At 37.6% G+C, this 26,009-nt stretch overlaps 3 protein-coding genes across 3 annotated transcripts; 1 reads left to right on the forward strand and 2 right to left on the reverse strand.

Moving 5' to 3' along the window:
- Positions 1-325: 325 nt before the first annotated feature.
- On the forward strand, positions 326-3,442 carry LOC104425736 (hypothetical protein). Its single transcript, XM_010038521.3, has 5 exons — positions 326-630; positions 782-900; positions 2,467-2,564; positions 2,688-2,866; positions 2,980-3,442. Exons 1-4 carry the CDS (start codon positions 423-425, stop codon positions 2,824-2,826), a joined length of 564 nt encoding a protein of 187 aa, XP_010036823.2. The 5' UTR covers positions 326-422; the 3' UTR covers positions 2,827-2,866; positions 2,980-3,442.
- Positions 3,443-4,783: 1,341 nt separating this feature from the next.
- On the reverse strand, positions 4,784-19,460 carry LOC104425737 (cyclin-dependent kinase inhibitor 3). The gene is made up of 4 exons (XM_010038522.3): positions 19,452-19,460; positions 6,564-7,120; positions 5,325-5,525; positions 4,784-5,154 (listed from the first exon to the last, which is right to left on the reverse strand). The coding sequence occupies exons 2-4, from the start codon at positions 7,088-7,090 to the stop codon at positions 5,085-5,087; spliced, it is 798 nt and encodes a 265-aa protein (XP_010036824.2). The 5' UTR covers positions 7,091-7,120; positions 19,452-19,460; the 3' UTR covers positions 4,784-5,084.
- On the reverse strand, positions 17,856-22,860 carry LOC104425738 (E3 ubiquitin-protein ligase PRT1). Its single transcript, XM_010038523.3, has 7 exons — positions 22,632-22,860; positions 21,465-21,493; positions 21,203-21,382; positions 20,031-20,417; positions 19,719-19,922; positions 19,479-19,573; positions 17,856-18,857 (listed from the first exon to the last, which is right to left on the reverse strand). Exons 1-7 carry the CDS (start codon positions 22,706-22,708, stop codon positions 18,495-18,497), a joined length of 1,335 nt encoding a protein of 444 aa, XP_010036825.2. The 5' UTR covers positions 22,709-22,860; the 3' UTR covers positions 17,856-18,494.
- Between the last annotated feature and the right edge of the window lie 3,149 nt (positions 22,861-26,009).

The raw sequence follows: 26,009 nt of genomic DNA on the forward strand, positions 1-26,009 counted from the left end.
GTTTTTTTGTGGTGTTTTTTAGTTTTTTTTTTTTTAATCCTTATCATATTATATTTTGGACCAAAATGCCCTGTTTCAGCTGCCGTAAAAATTAAGCATTCGTTAGTGAGTGAAATCCTTATTTAGGACTGACTTGATCAATCCATCCTCTTATTTGAAACAAAATTTATTTTTAATAATTTTTTGAGAAAAATGATCTCGCTGTAAATCTTTATTTAGAATTTTCATCCAATGATGTTATTCGTGCAATACGCATCTTCGTATTCAAACAATCTTTGTGTGTGATTGAATGGGTTTATGTTAACATAAACTGAAATGATCTTTTTATTCCAAGAAATCGCTCCGGGGTTGAGGCGGACCTGGGATCTAAATCTAACGAAAGGCACCCAAAATCCAAGTGCAGCATAAACCATACGAAGGCCATGGACTGGTCATCCTGGTTCCGGCGAACTCTTCTGAAAGATGCGAATGACCCCAAAATCTCAGATCCACCCAAACCATCCTCGAAGAAGAAGCGACACCAAACCGACGAAGATTTGGAGCAACATGGAATAACGCAGCCATTGGTCGACTTGGTCAAGACCTTCACCGTAGACACTTTCAAGAACTTCCATACGACAGTCGACAATGGTGCGATTTTTTTTTTCTTGGTCGTGTTTCGGATGGATTTTGGAATCTTGGGTTCTGGAAGTCGCTGGATGATAGAGCTTTTCAGCTTCTCAATTTGGGTTTTTCGTTTATGTTCTTTGGGTGGAAATTGGATTGATTGGGCGTGTTGCAGATGACGGCGTGGCTGGTGCTGATTCCGGCACTGCGAGAACTGCTTCAGCATGCAGTGTGAGGAAGGATCTCTCTGAGTGGCAGGAGAGGCATGCTTTCCTTGTGCTTACAAGTGTTAAGGTTTGTGAATAGTGATCTGCGTGTGGAATTGATGTGGAAAATTTTGCATTATGAAGATGTTAACTTACTTGTGTACTTGGTTGCCTCTTTCCGAGTAATGCCTGACTGCACTGCAACTTTCCTTTGTGATGCCTTTCGGTGCACACTTCCTCTACTCGATTAAGGGGGATTTCGCGAATATGAGATGTTGGATGTTCTGTAACCAAACCAGTGGTCAGCGCCGTGTTCTGATGTGCGATTCTGGTTCTCTTCGTTGATTTAGGATAAGAAGAGGAATTGAGGTTCAGAATTTGGCAAACTTACTTTTAGATATAGTGAGCTTCATAGTGATACCTAAAAATTGTAGAAAGGAATGAGGTTTGAGGCCTGGTAATATCTTGCTGATAGGCTAACTTCGGTAGCAAAAGAGAAAGCATTGGAGCTTAGAGAAAGCATTGGAGCTTGGAGAAACCAAGTCAAGGACACAAAGCTATTCTTGTTAGATGGATCTGTCATACTGTAGTTCCGACATATTCGATTAATTGCTCTGTCACAGAGAACAGACTATACAGGGAAAGACTAGTGGCAAACAACGCTCTAGGCTGGCATTTTGTTTTGATCATTACATTGGAGAATTTAATGGATTTAATATGTTTTCATGATGTTAGATCTAATTTTATTATAAAATAGGAGCTTATTGTTATGTTAATAAACCTTCTTGCATCATCCGATGTCAATACAGATGGAGACGAAAAATTTTCTTGGTATTTACACAGGATATACTCAAGCAGACTGATGCTTGAGTTCCTTTTTTTTTTTTTTACATAGAACTAGGATTAAGACACACTGGGTTTAATCTTGGGTTTGTTGTGGCAGCTTTTAATAGAATGAGCCAGCCTCTATATATGTGGACTGCTCAAGAGGACTAAGTATCCTCTAGAAACAGATTTGTTATCTGATGAAGCAGAGAGCTCTATTTTTTGGGATAACGAGTCATTAAGATTGTACTACATAGAGTCCTAATGAAATTGAGATGACTGGACAGTAAAACATATGGTTGACTCTCTATAAAGCTACATTAGGTTTTCATACTGTCTTGAAAAGACTTTCAATTGATCGAGGATGATAAAAAAATATGTTCCTCTATGATCTTTAAATAGGACCCACTTTTGCTTGTGTTTCCAATAGAATCGGATAAAATAGTTTAAGATGCATTCTTCTTATTTTGATGCTTCTCCCTCTTTGACTTTGAAGTTTACTCAATAGTGGTTGTTTAGTTCAGTAGCCTGCACTTATTACTGTGGTGTTTGTATCCACTAAATTTGTTTCTTCATCAATATTTAGAGACCCCACTATTGAACTTGCTTCACTATCTGCAAGTTATATATTTGGGACAGACTGCTGACGTAAATACTCTTAAGAACATGTAACGGTGTAAAGTCAAACATTCGCCATGTGCATCTAAATGACTGGTAACATGAAACTGTACATGTCTTACTTGGCTAACATAGAAGTGAAGCTTTAAGGCCAAGATAGCATTACTTATTCATATCTATCAGCTCTATGACCATATCAAGCTCATTTCAGGAAATGTCGCAACTGCGATATATGCTATGTCCCCGACACATGAAGGAGCGGCAATTTTGGCAAATATATTTTGTGCTTGTCAAGAGCCATATAGCTGAGTAAGTTACCAAGCCATGTTAGTATTTATACCAAACAGAAAGCTTATCCAGTCTAAATGACGTCTGATTTTGTTTTGTAAGTAATTATTTTATTCTACCATAACATGTCATTTCCATGACCAGATATGAGCAGCGGGCAATACAACTAGCAAAACTGAAGGAAATGAGGATGGGGGTTGACAAATCTTCCGACAGCAGTTCATATGAAGTTGAAATGGCTGAATCAAAGGGGGCCTCAAGTTCTCCACCAGCAAGTCCTTAATCTCACTAATTAGCTTCTAAGCGAAAGTGTAACCAACCAGGTAAGAATGAACAGGAATCCAACTGTTCTGGTGCGCATCATTACCCTTCAAGTAGTTCTTTCACAGTTGATGTTAATGTGCAACATTGACCTTGCTTCATTTTAATCTCTCAGCTGGAAAGATCCTGCCAACAGAATGAGCTTTGGAGATAACCAATGCACCAAAAAAAATCATCATGCACCTTGTTGGGATCAACTTAAAGTGACTGAAAGCATTTTTAGACCACTGAATCAAAAGTGAATTAGTCTGATGCTGATATGTACTGACAAGTGCTTCTCCAACTTTAGCAGAAAATGTTGACTACATTTTGTTAGACGCAAACCAAAACGAGTAGTTAATATTAGAGCTAGCTTGTAAGTACAAATCTATTTGTAAAAACTAGTTTGCTCAGCTCTTGTTAAGCTGTAATTACTTGCTAAGCTCTTTCATTTAGCATGCTCAATTTCTTATACGACAGTGTCACAAAATTGTCCGATACATGGCTTAGCTTGTTGACTAGCGCTCATAAGCTACGCGATTCTGAAGTATATGGCAAATGCAGATCCAATGCAGCATTTTTAATGCCACTAGGCATCAGTGTTTATTCAATTTCATGTATGTATGTAATGAAACACATCTTCTGAGGGGAAGATCCACCGCCGGCTCTTCTTTTCCTTTAATAACACCCTTATTGTTCTCATAATTTTCCATGTTTTACAGCAAACTCTCTGGAAAATGTATTGCCTAATGTAGCCATTCATCCAGTGGGTCGATCACTCATATTTTATCTTTCCATTGCCTAAGCCAGAATCACCCAATTTACATAACCCTCTTTTCGGTCCTCTTAAACAAGGATTCTGAAAATGGTTTGTGCCATTTATGCAAGTGATTTTAGCAATTCACCGATGCATGTTCCGATTACGGAAGATTGATCACTGCTGCTTCCGGATTTGAACTTCCCAGTTGTGACATCTTTAAGCGTCACCTGAATCCATAAGTGACGCAAAGGCACCTGAGAACTTGCCTCAGATAGTCTGGAATGAATACGTGGCCGGTGCAGTGGCGGGGCTTGGCCATCGGGAGCTTTTAGGATTGTTCTGCTTCCTGCAGAATCCCACTTCATGGCCTCGTGGTCTCTTTTATCTGACGCCCTGCAGGTTTCCTGATCGCAATTATATTTCTTCAGGGGGGTTTCTGAGAATGGCCCGTGAATAGTGAACGAATGAGAGGCAACAAGATGAAAGAATACGATCACTAGTCAAGTGGGCATTTATTGAAACGTGGGTACACGCGGGAGTACTCGGTGTAACAAAAGATAAAGACAATTCTATCCACCACTGAGATTGCAGTGCACTGAATCCGCCCCTTGGCTGATACATTTTCAACGCATATCTCTGAATGTTTGGCGAGACTGGTGGCTGGCGTCGCTGCATTTTATTCCTTCTGCAATGCCATGGTCCTTCATGTCCTCATTATCATGCGATGAGTATATGTGCAATGCAGTAATAATGACATTCGCCTGCGTGGCAGAGCAAAGACATGCCATGAGCGTATCACCCTTCCGATCCAAAAGACCCTGCTTCCTCACCAATTGGCAATTTCCACTGAGATTTTACTTTCTAAACTTGGAAGTTACAAAAAAAAGGAGCCTTTCTAATAGGCATTAGGCATTAGGTTTTGATCCCCAAAAAAAAAAAAAAAAAAAGGCATTAGGAATTGCCCACACGTACGATACTGACTCGGGAACAATGACTTGCCACGATCAAGCAAGAGCCTTTTATACAGCACGTGATAGAAAATGACCTCCATTGAATGCACGTACTCAGTAACATCACATCAAGATTTGCTAGAGAGACAGGTCGATTTCCTCCTTGGCCATACTCGTGGAAATAGCTTCAGGATGACTCGAGAGAGGACAAAATATAAGCGAAAAGCGTATAACAACAAAGCACGGTATTCTTTAACATAGAGACAAGGAGAAAAGAGCATATACTGAAGAAACAAGTTATGTACAAGGGGTATATTCTCCTTTCTCAACAAACTCCAATGGCGTTTGCAACTAAAAAGGCGGTTTCTAATCTACTCATAGATCACGGCTCTTTAGACATTGTCAAGGGACTTTAATTTAATATCTCATCAGTGTGCTCGTCGTCTGTTATGTCACAGTTCAGGCTCTTTACTACTCCAGTACATTGACTCCGTATGCGATACACCTCCTCGTCCAGCATCAATGCAAATCTCATGGAATTACTTGCACCCATTCAAAACGACCTGGGAGGGGACGATCCTTGACAATATCAAAGTTGTACCTGTGAAAACAATCAAGGGAAGTAAATAAAAAGACCATGATATATAATCAGTTAATCTGCCTTGTTTTGCTTAAAGTCGATTGCGGACAATTTACTCTAAATGCAGTAGTAACGATTACATAAGCAGCCAGGTGAGACGATAATGAGCAAAAAAGGGACGAGAAATATACTTTTCAATGAATGATCTTTGTTGTCGTTGCTCGGCATATGCAAAGAACTCCTCCATCTCATCTGAGGTCGGGATACTTCTAAGTATGCTCATTTGAGTTCTGTGAGCAGTGCATGAGCTCTGCTGTCTTGTGGTTGACCCTGGTGGCGTGTTTGCGTTCGAGTCCCTTATCAAGCTACACGGCGTGCTTTCCCTTGTGCTCCTGCATAAAATCCGTCCATTATTAAAAGCTTGTCCCCTTAAAGCACTTCATAACTTGACTCGGTGAAAAACCATCGTTGTCTTCAAAGAACATCCTAAAACTTACTATTATTCTGCTACGTTCTCTTTAAAGTCATCAGGATGGAAAATGTGATTTCGACAAGCCTAACTCAATAGAAAAGGTCAGTTCAGGACAGCTAGAATGCACATATTCAATAAGCAAAAGGCTCCCTGAACTTAAAATGATTTCTCTACGGGCATGCAGTAGGAGTCGCAACATAAATCATTTTTATCAGTATAATTTCGTAGTTCCCTATTCTTTTCCAATTTCCTGCTAGCAACAAAACAAGGCAACTGGTTAAGCATGAAGAAATTCCTGAAAAGGAATTCAAAGTTACCCCACCAAAATCAACAGGCCCAAAGAAGTCTCAATCTTCAAACAAATGAAATGAGGTAAAAAAAAAGGGCCTTCGGACCTCTGGCATTGGGGCAACCATTTCTCCAAAGGGTCGGTATCTTTTTGCTTTTTTAATTTCCAATTACTGTTGTTGTCAGGATCAATTTGTGGAAAAAGAAAAGTGCCCACATTTTAAAGAGCCCAAATTCATGCCAGTTTATTAAAGTATCTCAAATGCGTGGGGCCAAAACTACAAGATCATCACTTGGAGGAAAAAAGATCTCTCTTTTATCACTCTATTTGGGCGAAGCAAACCGAATAATAACTGTGCTATGAGGACAGACGGCCTAAAGAAGCGCGCAAGGATGAAGACACAAAGAAACCTAAAACCCTAACTGAACAAAACCCTCACAAAATAAACTTTTTTTTTTTTCGAATTTGTTGAGAACTAACTACTCAGAGGTCAAAAATTCAACCCAGGAAAAGAAATGTCGGCACGAAGGGGCAACCAACGAACCGGAGGAAATTCACATGAAGAACAAGGGTGTTGAAAGAGGAAAGGGAAGGGGGGGAAAACAGAGCATCTTCGCAAGTTTGCAATTTGAAAGGAGAATTAAGCATCAAAATTCGAAATTTATTCACCTGTCTCTGTCTTCGATCTCCAAATCGTTCTCTCCATAAGACGCGTCGACAGCCGCATCGCCGACACACTCCCCCCCGTTTCCCTTGTCACCCCGACCGACACACGCTCCTTCTCCCTCCACTCCACCGCTCGACGATGCCGTCCTCGCCGAGCACGAAGCGTCGCAGCTTCCCCTAGAACCGCTCCCCGCGGGTCCTTCGTCGATCCTCGCCTCCGGGGAGGGCGCGAGACGGGGTCTCCGGAGCCTCCGGCTCCGGAGCTGGAGGTAAGAGAACGGACAGGGAGAGGCGTCCAAGCTCGGCGCGGCGGCGGCGGCGGCGGCGGGGGGCGGCGGCCGCCGCTGGGAGGCCCTCCGGAGGCGCCGCGAGGCTAGGGTTTTGGCTCTGGTCCGGACGCCGGTGGCGGAGGGGGAGCGCGGGGAGGCCTCGAGGAGCGGGACGTCGCGGGGGATTGCCTTGGATTTCTTCATGTACTTGCCCATTCCGACGATGGCCGCCGCCGATTTTCCCTCTCGTGGAGCTTGCATGCGCAGAGAAAACAGAGGAGAGAGAGAGAGCTTGGAAGGGAAGGAAGAAATGAGTTTTAGGGCTGGGGATGGAGGGAACATGTTGACATGGTGTTGCGTTTATATACAAAAACTCTTTTGAAAGCTTTTGGATAGATTTTACCCACCCTTTTTTGTTTTTGTTTTTGTTTTTATGTATCATGTCTATCCAAGCCAATAGCATGCATAATCTATTTTAAAAAATAATAATGACTGGACCTTATCAATTATATACAATTTTGATAAAGAAAATTCAAACCCAAAATGAATATTTTGATAGAGTGTAATTTTTCTTTTATCGCAAGTCGACGCGCTCTTTGAAAGGGAAAAAATTTCAATTGGAAATCAGGCTATTTTGATGAAGCGGACGAATTTTTGGTGGAATATTTTGATTAATTCAAGTTTCATATCGATCGGAATTGATTCGGTACAAAAGTCCAAATTATGAGAAAATGTAAATAATGCCTAGGTTCATTTGTTTAATGAAAGATGAATTATTGGAAAAATATTTTCTTAAAAATGACTTCATATCATTTGAAATAATTAGTCAATGAAAAAAATTATTGCAAGCAACTGTTATGTCTAAACTTTTTTTAGATGATGGAAATATCTTCATTTATTCATTTTCCATATATAAATAATCATTTTTACGTAGTGGAGTTCTTGGTTACCAAAAAAAAAAAAAAACAATCATTTTTAGAATATTTTAAAATTATTTATTTTTACGAAAAAAAAACAAATTTTTACTTATTATTTTCATGCCTCCAATTTCTTTTTCAGAAAAGAAAATGTGTTAATACCATCTAATGATGACCTTTCTACTTCTATGGACAAACAAAATAGAGTTCTTCAATTGACTTCGCCATAATCCATAATATCTCGAAAAGAATAATGTACTTTTCATTATTCTAAATTAAGATAATATTGTCAAAGTACGTCATTGATAAATGAAAATAGTCTCTAATTAAATGAAATACCAGAGAAAAGACAATGTCAATCATAGCCGTTTACAAGAGACAGGTGCGGGAGTTGTTGAGCGAGTTGAAATAAAATTAATATTTATACAAAATTAGAAAAGAGAAATCAATATGACCCTACCTTTTCCCTGCAATGATTTCTCGATTAAACTGTTTTGATGTTACAATTTTTTGAACGGTCTCGAATGAAAACTATCCACGAAAATAAGAAATTCGATCTACTCACATAGGGGAGCAGGGCGAGGAAGCACCATACGATGTGATGCGTAATTAAATAGGTTTGGACATGACATAGATGGGTTTGTGTCATAATCGAGTCTATCTATGTCGGTCCGCCGGCCAAGGTCGAGCACAAACACCATGCCGAGCAGTAGATAGCACCATCCTACCTCTTTTATTTTATGTCCTTAGACGTGAAAAAAAAGAAGAAAAAGGATAGTTATGGATTATTCTTAAATGTTCATAATTGGATTAGTCTTGTATATGTTCGAAGTAAGAACAAATATCACAAAAAACTCAAAATTATGACCAACGTGATACAAAAATCTCAAGTTTTTTTTTGTACCATTAAAAAACCTAAACTTACCTATCGTGACACAAATATCTCAAACTTTTTTATGTCACAAAAAAACATTTATACCCTTTATTTCAGTAATATACAGTGCTATAAGTTTGAGATTTTTTTATTACACAAAAAAAAAATTAGGGTTTTTTATATCACAGTAGATATAATTTTTGTTTTTCGCAATATTAACCCTTGAAGTTAGCTTTATATTTGAATCTTTTTACATGTTGACCATCTAATGATAAGGATGCATTTATTTTGTAGAAAATTAATTATTTGAAAAATATTTTCTTAATATTGACCATTTGTATTATTTATAAAAAAGAATAGATGAAAAATATTTTCATCGTACACAAAATTTTTTACTCATAAATTATTATCAATAATGAAAATATTTTTATTAATTAATTATTTCAAACGATAAAAATAATCATTTTAATTATTCATTATTTGTGAAATAGATAGAGTCTAGTGCGTAAATAAGCTCCTTAGGCCGACAATCAATAAATCCTAGGAAGAAGCAAAAGTCAAACCGACATGGATGATTAATTCTAAGTTATCCGCTGGAGCATTAAAAACAACAACATGTTGTATGCATTTTACCAAACGTCACTAACTTAATTTCATCATACCCGAGAGACCTGCCCTCGTTATCTTGAAATATCTTTTATGCAAGGCTTACTTTATTGATCTCTTGCTTTCTTCGAAGTCACAAATTACTCATTATTTTATAATTTATTTAGTCCGGATTATGTTAATTAGCAAAATATTTCTTAAATGTGATCAATGGGAAAATACCCATCTTTTAAATATTAATCTCCATCCTTAATGAACAAATAAAAAGAACGCGGAGGGCATTAGGCTTAGAACCATTTCATAAGTCAACGAAGCCCGAGCAAATGAAGCGGTGCAGCGGTCGCCCGACTCAAATTCCGGTAAGACTACTTCTGCATGTCATGAGCGTAATTATTGCATCGAAAATTGCAATATTTCGTCATTTGATTGTTTAGTTAGTGCTGTAAAAAAAATTCTAATTTTTTTTTATTTTCAGTCACGATGGTCAAAGCACCTTCGGCCGACTTTCAAACGGACATGAATAAGCCGTTTTGTGTTGATGAAACTCTTGTTTATTAATCAAGAAGGCACCTCTTGATTTAGCCGATTGATCCAAAGGATTTGACTTGATTAGAGTGAGATTTGAAAGGCACAAAACTGATGCATCGTGACAATAAATGTCGTGCCAATGTGTCTTTGTTCTTGGCGTTTTGTGCGGTCACTATAAAATTTCAACTCGATTGTAAGATTTTTTTTTTTTTTTTGTAGACTTAAGTACAAACGTGTTGACTCATGTTCTTCTCGAGCTATCTCTCAGATCATGTTTGGTAGCCGACCAACTCATGACTACTAATATTCTTTTGTTTCTCAAAACTTAAAAAATAAAAATAAAAATAGAAATTCGTTCGATAATATCAACTAATTTTTTCATTCCCATAATAGATCAGAGGTGTGAGCGAATGCGATTTGGAACATAAATGAGAATTAAATCTTTGTTTTTAGGAACAATTTATGAAACCAAGTCATCTTCTTCTTTTTTTCTTCTTCCTCCTCTATTTGATTGATGAGCTCAGCAAAGATAAGGTCCAACGACCGTGCCAAAGGTCGGGGAGGTTCCCTTGAGGTCAACTATCATCTTTGGCCAATCGCCAACCATTGTCGAGGCTCAATGACCAGCAAGAGGAGGAAGAAGAAAAGAGGAAAAAAAGAGAAGGAAAAAAAAAAAACTCACAAGATTTTTAAAAATTAAAGAAATTCTACATCACAAAAAAAAATATGGAACTCGTACCAGATGGATTATTGTTCTTTTTGTTCCAAGATTAGAAATTTTGTGCAATTACAAAATACGTTTAAATGCTCATAAAATTGTATAGGAAACAAAAAAAAAAAAATTCTTGAGAAAAATTATTATCGAGCAAGATGATTACCAAATGCAACTTCAATAGATTGATATAACGACACCACATGAACACGAATTTTTGGGCTAATACAACAAAAAAATCCCAAATCAGTATATTCATGATAAATTTACCTCAAATTAATTTTTAATCACAAAAAACTCCAAACGATACACACTGTAACAATTTTACTATTTGTCAATTTTCATTAAATTTTAATATTAAATTGTTGAGTTTGTTAACATGTGATATCATTTTGGAATTTTACTTTTCGTCTGTCACAAATGTAGCAGTTTGTACTTTTTCATATTTAATTTAAGTTAATGAAAATCAGTATAGGATAAATTTCTTATAAATGTACAAGCTTGCGGTAAATTTTTCATAGATATACTGATTTTGGGATTTTTTATGGTATCAACTCTAAAATTTTACCCCTTTTTTTTTTATCATCATCTATATTTTTTAAACGTTTAATCAAATTTTACCATTTTCAATCATCACCTATATTTTTAAAAATGTTTAATCAAGTATTTCAACTTTTCAAATGTAGAACAATATGATATCGCGGTAATTGTGAACGAGAGAGTGGCAATCAGCTTGTGCATTATGTCATCATAGCACATAAGATGAGAAGGCTTATTATGGACATAATGAAATCTCGGTTCTTTTTCAGTTCTTCTAGTACTTTTTATGAGAAATGTATTGTAGATAGCGCATTGCAGATCCGAACAATGATAAAACTCACATGTCATTCAATCTGAATAGTATGTCCATTTTAAGTTTACTCGAGAGAAATTTTCCACATAATATATATTGGCTTTCGGAAGATGTGTTGCTCGAACTCCACTTACTCAGCCCAATTCACATGGAACAAGCCTTTGACGGGGGAATCCAAATGTGAGTACTCTGCTTAATATGCGATTAAAGGGGTCAACAAAGCACAGACTACCACTCGAACGAGCCTATAATCGCGTTTCTTCTAGGTGGCTCTTACTTATGTATCATTTAACAAAGCCTCTTCTGTGATATATATAGCCAATGTGGGATGTAACGTGTCCGACATGTACCCGGACAATTTATTTAGAAAAATTCTTATCTTCATTTTTCTGCATAAATATATTCCTATGATGCACATTCACTTTATTACGACGATGAAATATGCAGAATTGCAGTCAACGTAGTCAATAATTGGGCTAATTGTATTAGAAGAATTTTATTACAAGCGATGGTGATCATTTGAAAACATAAATCGATTACATTCATTTGTCATACTGTGTGCATTAACAACATTTATTTTTCTTATGTTTATCATATTACTTGCACATAATTCAAAAGTGATAGGTATTTTGAAAATGATATTTTTCTTTATTTGAATGTTGTTTGTACAATTTCTCATGTATGCTAGTGTCGGAATATACGACATGTTTGCATATAAAGTTGGGTGATTGTTGATAAGGAGAGGAGAATGAGTAATTGTTCGATGAAAGGGACGAAACAAATGAAGTAGAAATTAACAATATATATCGCCAACGCACGATTAAGGAGAATTTGCTTTTTCGTATTAGACGTAATTGATGCATTGAAAATACAAATATTAATAACCGGTGCTTTGAGGGCAATTATCCACAAGACTCGCGTGTGTGTGTATATATTTATACAATCTTTCATCTTTTTATATAAAAGGGAAAAGACAAAAGAAAAGGTAGGAAAAAAGATTGATTGGGGGCTCATTTACCAAGACAAGACAATCATGTCGTCTAAAAGGGTAACATAGAAAAATCAAATTTGCAACCGAAAAACGAAAAGGGCTTTTTTTTGTTTTTAATCCAACAAAGCCATTACGTCGATTCGCAAATACCGATGTTATCGACACTAACCTCAATTAATTCTGGTACGACGAACGGCTTTCGAGGAATCTTTTCCGCCCTTCCCAAAGGTAGTTTCCCGCCAATTCACTCCCCCTCACCCCCCCTGTCACCAATCCCAACACGAAGCCCTACCGTCAACCTCCAAATAAAAAATAAAAAATAAAAACTTTGCAACAAATTATCATTACCAATTTGCCCATCTAACTAAACCCCCCGTCATTTTTCAGTTTAATCCTATATATTTTTCACACTTCAATCTCCATTCCTATTCTTAACTTGGTGGCCGGGTTTCTCTAATTAGTCCCGTGGATCGATTTATGGACAGTGGCACCGTTTTAATCTCACTTCTGTGTGCTAAATTCGAATTAGAGATGATTAATGAACAAGTTTGAGTTAGACCGAGCCCTTGGATGGGACCTAAAATGTTGCTTGTGCTCTCTCTACTAGTCTCTTATTGAGTTCTAAGATTTGTGTTGTCATCGAGGCTATCACTTTTAGGTTGTTGAGAGAGAAAGCACAAAAAAATCCCATGGAAGAAAAATGAAAAACCAAGAAATGTTAAATGGTCAACCAAGTTTATCATCGATAATTATCTTAACAGACCTAATTGATACACGCTTATCTAGTGCAGGAAGGCATTCGACAAAAACTTAAGTGCAAGGAATACTTTGCAAAAACAATTTGAATTCACCGAATTAATCGAAATTCTCCTCGTATGGTCATTCTCCTAAACTATCATATAAAAAATACACAAATTTCAACTTCATGAGAAAAAAAATTCGTTTCATCATCCTAACAAAACCATGCTAAGTTAATTAATGGGTCAATATCACGAAAAACCCAAAATTGATATCGTCTATTAGCTTCTATTAAATTTTAATGTTAAATTACTAAGTTAGATAATATATATTAGTTAATAGGTACACCAATTTGGGGTTTTACCCTCGTTTGTCACTAGTTTATTAATTTTGATTTTTTTCGTAATATTAATTTAATTTAATGAAAATTAATGAAAGGTAAATTTGTAAGAAATATTTCAGTTTAGAAATTTTAGTAAATTTATTATTAGTCGAGAGTTTTGATAATTAAAAAATTAGTTTGGATTAAATTTACTATAGATGTATTATTATGGAATTTTCGTAATGTTAATTTTGAATAAAATTTCGCGGATCGCATATCAAATCACCCACACTCTAGTCAAATTTCACTTTTTCTTAATGAATTTCGTACTCTCTCTATCTCTATCTTATGATCAAGACAGCATTCAAGACTCAATTATGAGCAAAATCTGAAGGATCCGCAGGTGAGTGAGACTGATGATTAATCTCGGGGACACGAGTAAAGCAATCAATGACCCATTAATACTTCTCTTTGCGTGTTAGGCTTTTGCAAACTCCTAGGGGAATCTGGGGAAACAATGATTATTACTCACGAACCGATGCTAATCAACGGGTCTCCTCGTTAAATCATTTGATTACAAAGGATTTAAAACATCCCCGTCCCACCGCTCCTCCTCACTTTTTCATCCACCTTTTTGCATCGAAGATTCCCCTAATCCAAACCGCGCGCCATCACTCACCGGATCCCGACTCAATCTCAACCTCTAATCAGTTTTAAAGGATGCTAGTAAATAGACCTGTCAAAATCAATCATAAATTCATAATTTAATACATTAAAAATGTGTTGAGTTATTATTACATGGTTATATTTAGCAAATGAGTTTAGAATGATAAAATTTAAAATAATGAGTATGGCTCCACAACTAACTTAAATCCAACTCATCTTTATGAATATATTTTCACTTTTCTCTTTTGCCTTCACTCGATTTTATGTTCACTCACTTCATACTTGCACATTTTAGATTGAATTTAGCAATATGGATTGGAAAGAGTTTGGATCACTAGCGGGTTAAATGTTTCGAGCTAGCCTATCTGTTTAATAAGTCTACTGATAAGCTATTTCATGCATGCATAGGGCTATCATTTTCAAATTATAATAAATCTCGATGATAGATATAGATAATGTATTTCAATTTTCAAATATTAAAAGACAAATCGCATCTTAATACATTTTTTCTGACTTGATTGGGGATTTCATATGATATAAATAAAATTAAAGGTTCTAATGTATTTACATTATGTATGACAAAGGACATGCAAATAAATTGTATTCATTTTTTTTGGACTATTTATTTCTTATGATAGAAATTATTACTCGCGCATAAAATATTTAATATCCTAGTGGGGTCGTGAAATGGGTTGGTTGGGTAACCTAAATCAATCCATTTAACCCATTTTGACTTATTTGTATGCAATATAAATTTAGTGATTCATACTCGACTTAACCTCGTAATCAATTCATTACCGACTCGGCTCACATTACTCAAACACATACATATTTAAAAACAAGAGCCTTTATACTATGCGGTAGCATGTAAAAAAATAAAATTTTAAGTATTAATTTCTGCGATTTTCTAAAAATTCAATTTAAAAAAAAAAAAAAAAAGATCATAAGTGAAGCATAAAACTACAAGATAAGTTGCCCCAGCCCAAAACCCCAAACCTAAATGTGAAGACAGGTGAATAGGGAGTGCTGGTGGATTGGGCTTTGAACCCATTAAAAACCCACATTTGATTGAACTTTAGTACTAAAGCCCATATTAATCCATTTAACGAAATTTAGCTAACCCATATATCACTTAACCCATCATATACAGGCAAATAAATGGTCTTCAATCCAGTTTTGACAACTCTACGTTTTAGGCACTAAAGTATAAATTGCAGCTCAATTGGATTAGTTGCCGTGGGCTTGACAAATGGGCTTACGAGTTATGTAGGCGAGTTCAGAAGACCCAATGTATCTAGCTTTGCACGACAATGCACCTATTATTATTCATTTGGTCCACCCGTGAATAAATTATCTTCAATATAAGTAAATAGGAAGGTAAGCCAGTTTAGCGCGTTTTCATAATTGGGGTCGTTAGGTAGAGGCCAAGCTATTAAGAATCACCTTTTCGCAGGGCATGAGATGAACAAAATTTTCTTACAAGCCGATCTAAGTGATGTCGGAATAAGACTTGCTACTACTATGGGTATTTCGATTACTAGAGTGGGCTCTGCAGCTCAAATTAAAGCCATAGAACAAGTAGCTGGAAAATTAAAATTGGAATTGAATTAGAAACCTTTTCGTTTCTAATCTTGATAAAGCAACCCATAATCATTGAGCTCATAACTAAAAGAATTAAAAAATAATTCGAAGAAAAGAAATAAGTAAAAAATTTCCTCTGTGATGATTCAAATTAATCAATGATTTGGAACGATAGGAGGGTTAAAGCGAAGAAAACGTGGCAGCTTTTTAGAAGTGGAATCATTGAAGAATTGTAATTATTGAAATTTATAATGAAGTATTAGATTACTTATTGTCGAAGTACGTCCCACTTATAGGTGTGTATAAAATATTCGATGGCAAAACATATCAGGCAATAAAATACATATCACAAAAGCAGAATGTACATGAAAATGAATGCCTAAATTGGCATGGAGACACAGCCCAAGGATGTACTGCAGAAATTCTTCTCTCGACTCTCATTTTTTTGAGCAAAATTAGGGATAAGCTTCATTTTTTTTTTTTAATCTTGGGAGAGCAAGCATGCGAAGTGTGATGTGATCTTGCAAAACTAAGCTCACAAAAGGTGAAATATGTTAGGGTTAATAAAGGGCAAAGAATTCAACCTATAGAGGGTGAATAGGTTGTTTGGAAAACTCTGACAAATTTGCAGAAAATAGTAGCAACTTTAGCAAATATCAAGTCAAGCAAATATTTCAACCGGTGTGAATCAAGTTGTGTGCTATTGCAAGTAAGATAAGGGTTCGGCTTTATCCCCAAGCTTATGTCCATTCTTCTAACTAACAGCTGGATTGCCCTACTGAACTGCCTCAACAAGTTATAATTGGCAAATATTGAACCATTTCTGATGATAGATCATACTATTAGGACTTAGTTATTGTATTTACTCTTGTATATTTGATATTTTACACGTTTACAAAGGAGCAATAATATAGCTTTTAGCTTTAGAACACAGCTTCTAACAAATCTCAGAGTTTCGTATTGCACGTGACTCTAACATTTTGATTTCAAAGATTTTCTCTTATATAATAATCTTTAATTTTCTCGTTGAAGATGTCTTAGACATCCATTGGTGTTGCTGTTTGAGGCATACAGTTCCTTTCCAGAACTTTTGTAGACTACCCAAAATAGCTACTGCTGCCGTCCTATTGCTTCAACTATGATAGATTTGTCAAACAACCTTTTTTTCCTATTCTCTATTTGACTTCCGGTTCTTTTGCTGTACATATTCACCTTATAATGGCTATAATTAAGAATTAATAAACATCATCAAATGACCGATATTCTAACATCACCAATGACCTTATATCTTCACCATATGTACAGACATTGCCTTCACCTATTTTTGAAGTCTGCCGATGCTAATTTACAAACAAAACAGACTTGTGATCCTTTTCGTTTATGAATATAATATTTGTTCTTTATACATCGTCACAAACATCCGCACCATACTATAGTAAACATTATATTAAGAATAGGTTAGAAATCATCAAAATCACTTAAATTTCATCAACAAAGTGGTCCTCAAATTAGGACGCCATTCATTTCTTGGAATATGTGAGAAAATGTTTTTCAAAAAATCATTTTCAGAAAAATGATAATATTTCATGGTGTTCGGCTAAAACTTTAAAATGAACTATCAAATATTTTCCGCTGTTTAGTATGGAAAATTAAAATCTGATTTAATTTTCCTTTGTCCACCCTTTTTAATATTTTATTTTATTTCTTAGAGAAAAAATATAAATTTTCTTTTCTTTTTCTTTTTCCTTCTTCTTCTGCCGAACGCTAATGACAACAACAGCCGACCAATAACCATAGGCGAGGTTGAGCTTGCCCAAGGCCAATAAGCTCAAGCTCACCAGAGAGTGAGCTTGACCTTAGCTAAAGAAGAAGGAAAAAGAAGGTAAAGAAAAATTAAGAAAAATAAGAAAAAACAGATATTTAAAAGGAATGCATCAAAAAGAATATTCTTGGTCCAGGTGAAAGAAAGAGCAAGGAAAATGATTTCTGCTTTTCGATTTCCTTATTTTAGAATACCTTTTTTCCGTTCATGGAAGCCACTTTCCTTGGCTGATTTGTTTTCCGTGTGCCAAACACTGGAAATTTTGAAAAACAATTTCCTGAAAGGCATAGACCACATTCTCCTGACTCGCGTACTTGTGCTGGTCCTTTGATAAGAATACACAAACACTGGCCAATTTTCCAACCGTATGCATGGCTAACATAAAAAGATGTCAACACAAATTACAATCTTTGACAGAAGCCAGCAGAGCCAGGTATAACAAGCCAAAGAGTGTATAATCAGAGTCATTAGAGTATGTATACGATATATCCGAAGATCTTTAAATTATAAGCACCAAATTTGTTTAGATCATCGGATCATATGAGATCTATAGTGGAGATCAATGGTGGACGCACATGATCAACAATTCAGATGCTCTTACTCTGCCGGACCATGCAATGGAAGCTGAAGAAGCTCTATCACAATTCCAGCTGTGCATAAAACAGATCTGGGAAAGACTCACCGTTAATGTACAATGTACAGTATCGTGAGTTCTGTCATTGTTACAGAACAACATAGCGCCTCAACATTTACATATAGACACACGGAATATCTAATCCGCTCCATATATTATGAAATTCCAGACTTCCATAAGACTATTCATCTATGACGAGGCGACCATCTGCATTCTACTAAATGCCCTCTCGCTATGACTTCTGCTTCCTGCCCTCGCCGTGGAGAAATAACAGAGGCCGCAACTCAAAAGAGCTCAAGCCGCTAGTGTCGTTGTAGTTAGTCATCACCACAAATTCAGTTTCTCAACTCAAGTGTGATGTCCATCCTCAAGCACTCTTAAGTGTCGGTTAATTGGGACTGTTGCTTCCAAGACAGGGGCTTCAGTTAGAGTTAGACTGGGAATTGTTCTGATGTTCTGAATCTGCATCATCTTCAAAAACAAAGTTAATCGACAGATCATTCTCGCCATCTTCCTGAACATCACTTGGTGAAGTGGAAGCACCAAATGAGATAGTATCTTCCGAATCCTCATCTAAGACGAGAGCATGAAAGCCATAGTCCAGTCGCTCCGTCACCAAACTGAGCTGTGGCTTTTTGAGTTCGAACTTGTGCTCTGGTCGATGTTGTTGGTTGAACCGGCCGGGGGGCTTGCAACGGGAATTGCAGCAATCTCCACAGAGATCAAAGCCAATTCTCTCGACACAATCCTGACACCGGTATCTATCCCCAATTATTGGATACATCTGTATATGAAGACCCGAGAATATTACTATACATAATCCCAACTTAATCAACTCAATAATACTCACTTATCGCTTCAATGAGTTAAAATAAAAAATTGGTTGGTCACACTGAGGTCAGAAATTTGTTTACACCATCCGCAGCAACATATTCAGATAAAAAGACTTTGGAGGGACCAAAAGTACAATGCCGCTCATTCAAAATATGCAGATTGCTAAGGAGAATTATAAAGGTATCATTTGATTATACATTGGCAATTACCATATGGAAATTTCACGTTTAATGTAAGTTAAAAGTCTATTTCAATAGTCCTGTATGCTACTAAGCACAATGATTATATAATTAAACTACGGCTATACAAAGCCTCAAATACCAAAACAAAGCAAATATAATATTGGAATCAATCCCAACTTATATATCTGGGCCAAAAGAAATAAAAAGTTTCAAAAATGGTAAAAATTTCAATGCCTACATCCATTATCTTTTGCTAATATAAGAGAATCGCTTGTCATCAATTGAAGTTCAAGATAGTTTAAAATTTTCTTTCCATTCTGTAAATATAAAAGAGAACATTTTTGCATTTTGCATTGAGAGACAGAGAGAGAGAGAGATGAAAAGCTTACCCCACAGTAATCGCAGCCAAATCCAAAATGGGTCACCGGAGTATCAATTGACTGTGATGAATTCCTTAGTTCTGTATCAGCTCTGCTATTACCTACTAACACAACACCACGACCATTGTGGCATCTCAAATATTATAAATGGCAATGAATAATGATTGAAGCTACTACTAGATGTCATGATGGTCTGCAATAAACCTCTCGAACTCTGAACTATATAAAAGGTGGAGCTGCAGAACATACGAGATTTTTGGCTATCATTCTCTGAGTTGGTCAGTGTAGGCTGTGCAGCTAATCTCCTCAAAGCATACTCTTCAGGAAACTGTTGCTCCAAAAAATGATCCAGCTCCAAGCAAACTTTTGGTAATCTCCCTGGATGTCGGCTTTTACAAACTTGACATGTGAGCTTTTCATCAGCTGGATACACAATGCAAGATTCACAATATACTGGAAATGCAAACCACATAAAAGAGGAATTAGAATAAATATATTTTCTAATTTTAAATTTCAAAAGAGTTTCTGAACCTGGAAGACAAAACTAAATGTAAAAAATACCATGGCCGCAATTAAGAGCAACGGGATGAAAAAGCAATTGCTTGCATTCTGCGCAGAGCACATCCGATGCAGTAATCTGCTTGCAGCTTTGGTCAGAGCCAACTGGATGTGCATTCTCATCTTGAACAGTTATATCATGTCCTAGTTTCAAGTCTTGTTTGGGACTGCTTGGACCGTAACTATCAATACCCTCAGCAGGCTCTGATTGCACCTTCCTTGCATTGGGTTCACCATTTCTAAAAGACCCAGTGTCCATAGATGAGTTAGGGCCCGAACATTTCATGTGTGATTGTGAAGAATGGGATAACTTTTGTTGTTCCTCATCGCCTGATCTCCACGTAAGAGCATCAAACTGCGGAGAGAAAGTTCCCTCTTTCTTTTCTTCCTCTGGAGCAGACAAAGGTAAGTGGGGGGGGGATCTCAGAAAAGTTGATCTGTGCAATGTTTTAACAAAACTAAGCCGGTAGAAAAATCAATGTAGAATCATAGTAACCAGTGGATCTGATGATTCTCATATGCATGATTAAATGGGACAAGAAATTGTGATCAAGCTTAAGAAGGAACTGTCAGCAACCATCCTGAAAGGAACATTCTCATATACCTCACCAGGTTGTTTAATTGCTTCAATATTTAAAAGGTGCAGAACTCATACTCATATGACAGAATATGACAATCATCTAGAACTGCATATTAAGACTTAAAGGATAGTACGTTAAGCATACATTCCAACACCCGCTGTAATGCCACTGATGCTTCCGAAAATTAAGGCCCCATTTAGTAAGAACAAAATAGACATTGCATGAGAAAATTATGGAATTTATCTAAGTTCGAAGCTTTTAGTTCAAATGTTATGTGAGAACAAATTTGAAAGGGGAAGACAACGCTATGGAGTGGAAAGTTACAACCAGTGGACAAGCACCACTGCTTGTTTTCCAAGTGCACAATCAGCTAGCTAAGCCCTCCTTCACTCAGCGATAAGATGTGGAAAAGAAGTGAAATTAACAGCAAGTATGGCCTTCTAGATCCTTTTTCATGGAATCAATTAATAAATTCCTCCTTGACATAAATATATCATAAACTCAATAAGTCTGGCCAAGTCGTTTTCATGGGCAACATTGTTCTACAGGTATTTTACATAGCTAACAGCAGGCAAGTGAACATAGAGAACTCACCTAATGTTTGTATTTCCCTTCTCCTATAGGAATCAGGATACATCTTAAGCAGCAAAAAGTGAAGTAACGGACAGATGCTGGGAAAGTGAAGGTATGGTTGCCGACACAGTGCGCAATTGGTCTCGTGTACACCACTCATTGATTGATGTACACACCAGAAACAGGAAATATGCCCACACGCTGCATCAAGGGAAACGATTAATTTGTTTAATAAGCAGACAGAGAAACTCCCATGTGTATGTGGAAAATAGAAGCTCCTTACCTAATACGATTGGCTTGTACAGAAGTTCCCTGCAGTGAGATGAGAATAGAATGGTGAAACTGCTTCTCCCAAATATAAAAACAAATAGCTGCTCAAATACACAAGCAACGTTAAGGTGACGTATAAAAAAAGAAGAAAAAATGACAGGACCCAAAGCCAATGTCACTAATGCAGGTTCAGGCATTGCATGGCGCAATTTCTTAGAGGATGATCGCCATTGTTACAACTGGAGTTTACTTCTTGTGTTGTTTACGCGAGTAATTTTAGATAATAGACCTTCACATTGAGTGACAAATTATATTTTTGTAACAAAAATCTTGTCATTTGCATTTGAAAATATGAGATGAGACATAGAAGTTAATCGTTTAAACTGAGGAAGGAGAAACTAACTTTATTCGCAATACACAACCGTGAAATTGAGAACATAAAAAAATACCCAGGGGAGAAGAAGAGCCCACTGCAGATTTGATGAAACTATCATAGTCGAAATCTAAGCTTCCGTCACAACAAATTTAGAAAAAAGTACACCAAATATAGAAGCCATGCCAGTCATTCTCTAGGCATCTCAACTAGAAATTATCAGATGAACAGCCTCTTCGCAATTAAAGAAGACACAGGGAAAGCATAATGAAACCAGCAACTGAAGACCGAATCCTGGAATTCAAAAATCAGAACCAAGACAACATCTTATCTATGATGTTTATCACTTCATAACCTCACTAAGAGAGACAACGGGAAAGATCCTCGATGACAAAGAAAGAAGCCACAACTAGCCATCCATCAAAATCTAGCTTTTCCAGAAGACCGCTACATCTAGCACCGATTTCAACCCCCACTGAGGCAAATTTCTAGAACTTGATTGGTGCTATCCAAAAACCTAAGCAAGAACGCGAAAATAAAACGCCTTCTAGTATCAGTTCATTTCCTCCCCTACCCCCGTCCGTGCAAACTTCAACGTCAATTAGCAAACTGGTCATCGCCCAGGACAAATACCAATCGCGAGCAGCGAGCACACGGAAAAAAAGAAGAAGTCATCTTTGCGAAATCAGCCGAATTCGCACGAAATCGCCGACTACCGCAAGATGCGGACACGCGATTCAAAACGAAATTCATCGATCTTCCAGACTTACCCGGGGGTGAGGGGAGAGAAAGAGAGAGAACACTCACAGGCAAATGCAGCAGGTGAAAGATTCGGAGATTTGCTCGGGCTCGGCGTCGTCGATGGCCACCGATCGAGACTCCATCGAGAGCGGAGCTGGACAGGCGACGGAGAGGGAAATGGCGGAGCGAGGATGGAGAACAATCGGAGAGGCGGTGAAGAAGACGGCGAACCTCGGGAGATCGAAGGATTGTCGATCCTTCTCCTGCGACGAGAGCAAGACTATGTACGACGTAGGGGTGTAGTAACCGAACCGAAAACCGAACCGAACCGAACCGAAAAATTCGGTTTTTTCGGTTCGGTTTTCATTAAAAACCGAAATTTTTCGGTTCGGTTCGGTTTTTATCGGTTAACCGAATCGAACCAAACCAATAAATAAAAGTAGAGAAATAAAAGTGGAGAAATCTGAGTATAATAGGAAAAAAAAAACGAAAACGAAAATCGAAAACCGAAAACCAAAGGTTAAAAACCGAAAATCGCGAGAAATCGAGAAACCGAACCGAATTGAACCAAAATTTTCGGTTCGGTTGTCGGATTTCGGTTCGGTTCGGAAGATTTTGCTAACGGTTCGGTTCGGTTCGGTTTTTTTGAAAACCGAACCGAACCGTCGACACCCCTATGTACGAGGAATCAGATAGATCCCTTCAATTCAGGCAAAGTTCGAATAAATTAAGGCATGATTAGGACCCAAGCCTCTGGTAATCGCCTTTCAAAGCCAATCGGGAGATTCGTGCGTTTGGCAAAACTTTTGGGAAAGTCTTTAGTAAAATGTAAACATTTCAAAATGTATGTGTTTGGTAAATTGTACTTTGAAAATCAAGCACTTTGAGCAAAATAGTGTTTGGAAAATTATATTTACAAAACATCTTTATGATAAAAAAAATTATCAAAAGAAAAATTAAAAAAATTGGTGACAAGGGTAGTGACCTTCGGCGACCTGGCGACCTCGAATCTAGGGCGGCGAGGTCACGTGATGCCGTCGCGACCTTCGGTGACCCCGAATCTAGGGTGGCGAGGCCCGGCGATCCTAGATTTGGGTCGTGATAGCGTCGTGCGACCTCCCGCGACCTCCGGTGACCCTGGATCGGGAGGCGGCGAGGTCGCGCGACGCCGCCTTGACCTCCGGTGACCTAGATTCGGGGCGTGAAGGTCGCGGGAGGATCTCGCCGCCCGAATCCGGGTCGCGACGGGGTCGCGCGACCTCGCCGCCCTCGGATTTGGGGCGGCAAGGTCACGGGAGGTCGCGCAACGCCACCGCGACCTAGATCGGGGGCGGCGAGGTCGCGTGACCTAGATCGGGGGTGGGAAGGTCCTCCCGCGACCCTACTGCCCCAGATTTGGGTCCCGACGACCCAGACCTTGCCGTGACCCACCCCCGGCGTCGGTCGCGCCACCCCTAATGACGGTCATTTGGGCGACAGTTGCCGGCAATTGCTTGCCTTTCGCCGGCGACTGGTCACGGAAGAAGAAGAAGCTCGCGTGGAAGAAGAAGAAGCTCGTGGAAGAAGACGATGAATAGTAAGGGCGAAATCGGACAAACAAAAAATCAATTAGGGTAATTAGGAAGAATTTTTTTTTTTAATCCCTCAAGCTCAACATTTTCGGCAAGCTTTCAGCCTTGTGAAGCTAGCATTTAGGGAATGCCAAACCAAAAATGAATGCCAAATGCGCTGGCATTTGCCCAAGGATTTTAAGCCTCCAACTGGCTTTGAAAAGTGATTTCCAAACGAAGCCTAGTACTTCAATAATAAAATAGGAACTTCAACTTTAATTATAATTACATCAGTCTTCTTTTTACTTATAAGTATCACGCTCGTCGTCTTTCACATTATTAAAAAGCATGCGATGCGTCTTTTCTTCTTTTTTATAATGGTACTCTCCCACATGATTAGCAAGGTAAAATGATAATTAACGTAAAGGAAAGCCGCCACATATTCATGTCTTCTTTGATTATTTTTCAATAGTAAAATAAGAACTTCAACCTTAATTATAATTACACCAATCTTCTTTTTAATTATACATATCACTCCCGTCGCTTTTCACATTATTAAAAAAAAATGACATGTGTCGTCTTTTTCGCCCCTCATTTGACTTTAACAACATTTTTTAACCGTATCGTTTCTTGCGAGAACTATCACTTATGTTATAATTTTACAAAAATGGCCTTTTATTTTTATTTTTTCACCGCCTTTTATTTTGTTTCTTTTTTATGTCCTCGTGGATCCCACTTTCCTTTTTCTTTTTCATGCTCTTGTTGGTTCTCCGCTCTTGCAAATTGTCCCTCTATTTTCTCTTTTGCAGGCTACTCTCTTCTTTTTACGCCTTCTTACTCCTCAAGTTGCAGGGCATTGGGACAAGGTTGGCTTGCATTCACACTAATAACAATCAAACTCACAAAAATAAGGTAAACATACATTGGCAATCCTAATAGGCCCTGCAAAAAGATCATTCTTTGTATCGTTGTTGGTCACGAACCAACCGTCTCTAGCTATCAAGTTCTTGAGACGGAGGTCCAATTGTAGCTGTTGGGAAATATTAGAATACATATTGCAAAGGGTTAGAAAATAAAAAATAAATGCTTGAGGCGTGCAAGTATTATCCTAAATGATAATTCCGCTCCTCGAAATACGAAACTTGGTGCGTAAGGTTTTAGCCGCTATCCTCTCAAAATACAACAAACTTTCTTATATACTTTGCGCTGAATATTAATAACGAAATATAATAACTTATATGTATAACCCAACAAAAAGAAAATGAAAGATATAAGAACATAGTGCATTTTTAAAGATTGTGATTTGAAGTTTAATTTATATTTAAATAAGAGAAAGAGAGAGCCGTTAGGAATTCGTCATAAATCAATTGGTAATTAAAAGGATGACCATTTTAAAATAATTAAGAGTTTATGACGTAGTAAATCAAAAGTTATAAAGCTATTAGACAACCGTTAGAAAGCTGTCATATGGCCATTAGAAAGTCATTATATGGCCGTCGTAAAATTATTACAAGAATGATGACTTTCATGACTGTGATAATCTTTAATAACTATTTCAAAACTGCTAAAATATCCAATGGCATCATTAGTTTGTCATGAGATAATGAGCTACATATGTCTGGCAAGTTCTCAAACCAACATGATTACATCAACGACATGGTCCTTGTGCCTCACCACGCTAGACAACTAGCCAATGGCGGAATCGACAGTGCAGACTGCAAAGCACATCATCAAACTCCAAACGGGCTCTTCGAGGGGTACAAATTGACTCGGTTGGACTCCAAGAGGCAGTGGCTAGGCGATGGGGGCGGGTGTGGGAACGGTGCGGTGAAGATGGACCCACGGCTTGTCCTTGATGAAGCTCTTGAGGAGCCAAATTGGGGACTTCAACCCG

The sequence above is a fragment of the Eucalyptus grandis genome, chromosome 11, assembly GCF_016545825.1.
Source record: "Eucalyptus grandis isolate ANBG69807.140 chromosome 11, ASM1654582v1, whole genome shotgun sequence".
NCBI classification, from domain to species: domain Eukaryota; kingdom Viridiplantae; phylum Streptophyta; class Magnoliopsida; order Myrtales; family Myrtaceae; genus Eucalyptus; species Eucalyptus grandis.

Coding starts and splice junctions, on each gene's coding strand:
- LOC104425738 (XM_010038523.3), bottom strand. CDS start 22,708: ATGGAGTCTCGATCGGTGGCCATCGACGACGCCGAGCCCGAGCAAATC. Junction 19,923..20,030: donor TGCTCTTAATTGCGGCCATG/GTATTTTTTACA, acceptor TTGCATTTCCAG/TATATTGTGAATCTTGCATT. Junction 18,858..19,478: donor TTGGCTGCGATTACTGTGGG/GTAAGCTTTTCA, acceptor CTTCATATACAG/ATGTATCCAATAATTGGGGA.
- LOC104425736 (XM_010038521.3), top strand. CDS start 423: ATGGACTGGTCATCCTGGTTCCGGCGAACTCTTCTGAAAGATGCGAAT. Junction 631..781: donor CCATACGACAGTCGACAATG/GTGCGATTTTTT, acceptor GGCGTGTTGCAG/ATGACGGCGTGGCTGGTGCT. Junction 2,565..2,687: donor GTCAAGAGCCATATAGCTGA/GTAAGTTACCAA, acceptor TTCCATGACCAG/ATATGAGCAGCGGGCAATAC.
- LOC104425737 (XM_010038522.3), bottom strand. CDS start 7,090: ATGCAAGCTCCACGAGAGGGAAAATCGGCGGCGGCCATCGTCGGAATG. Junction 5,526..6,563: donor GAGATCGAAGACAGAGACAG/GTGAATAAATTT, acceptor GATTTTATGCAG/GAGCACAAGGGAAAGCACGC. Junction 5,155..5,324: donor CAAAGATCATTCATTGAAAA/GTATATTTCTCG, acceptor TTGTTTTCACAG/GTACAACTTTGATATTGTCA.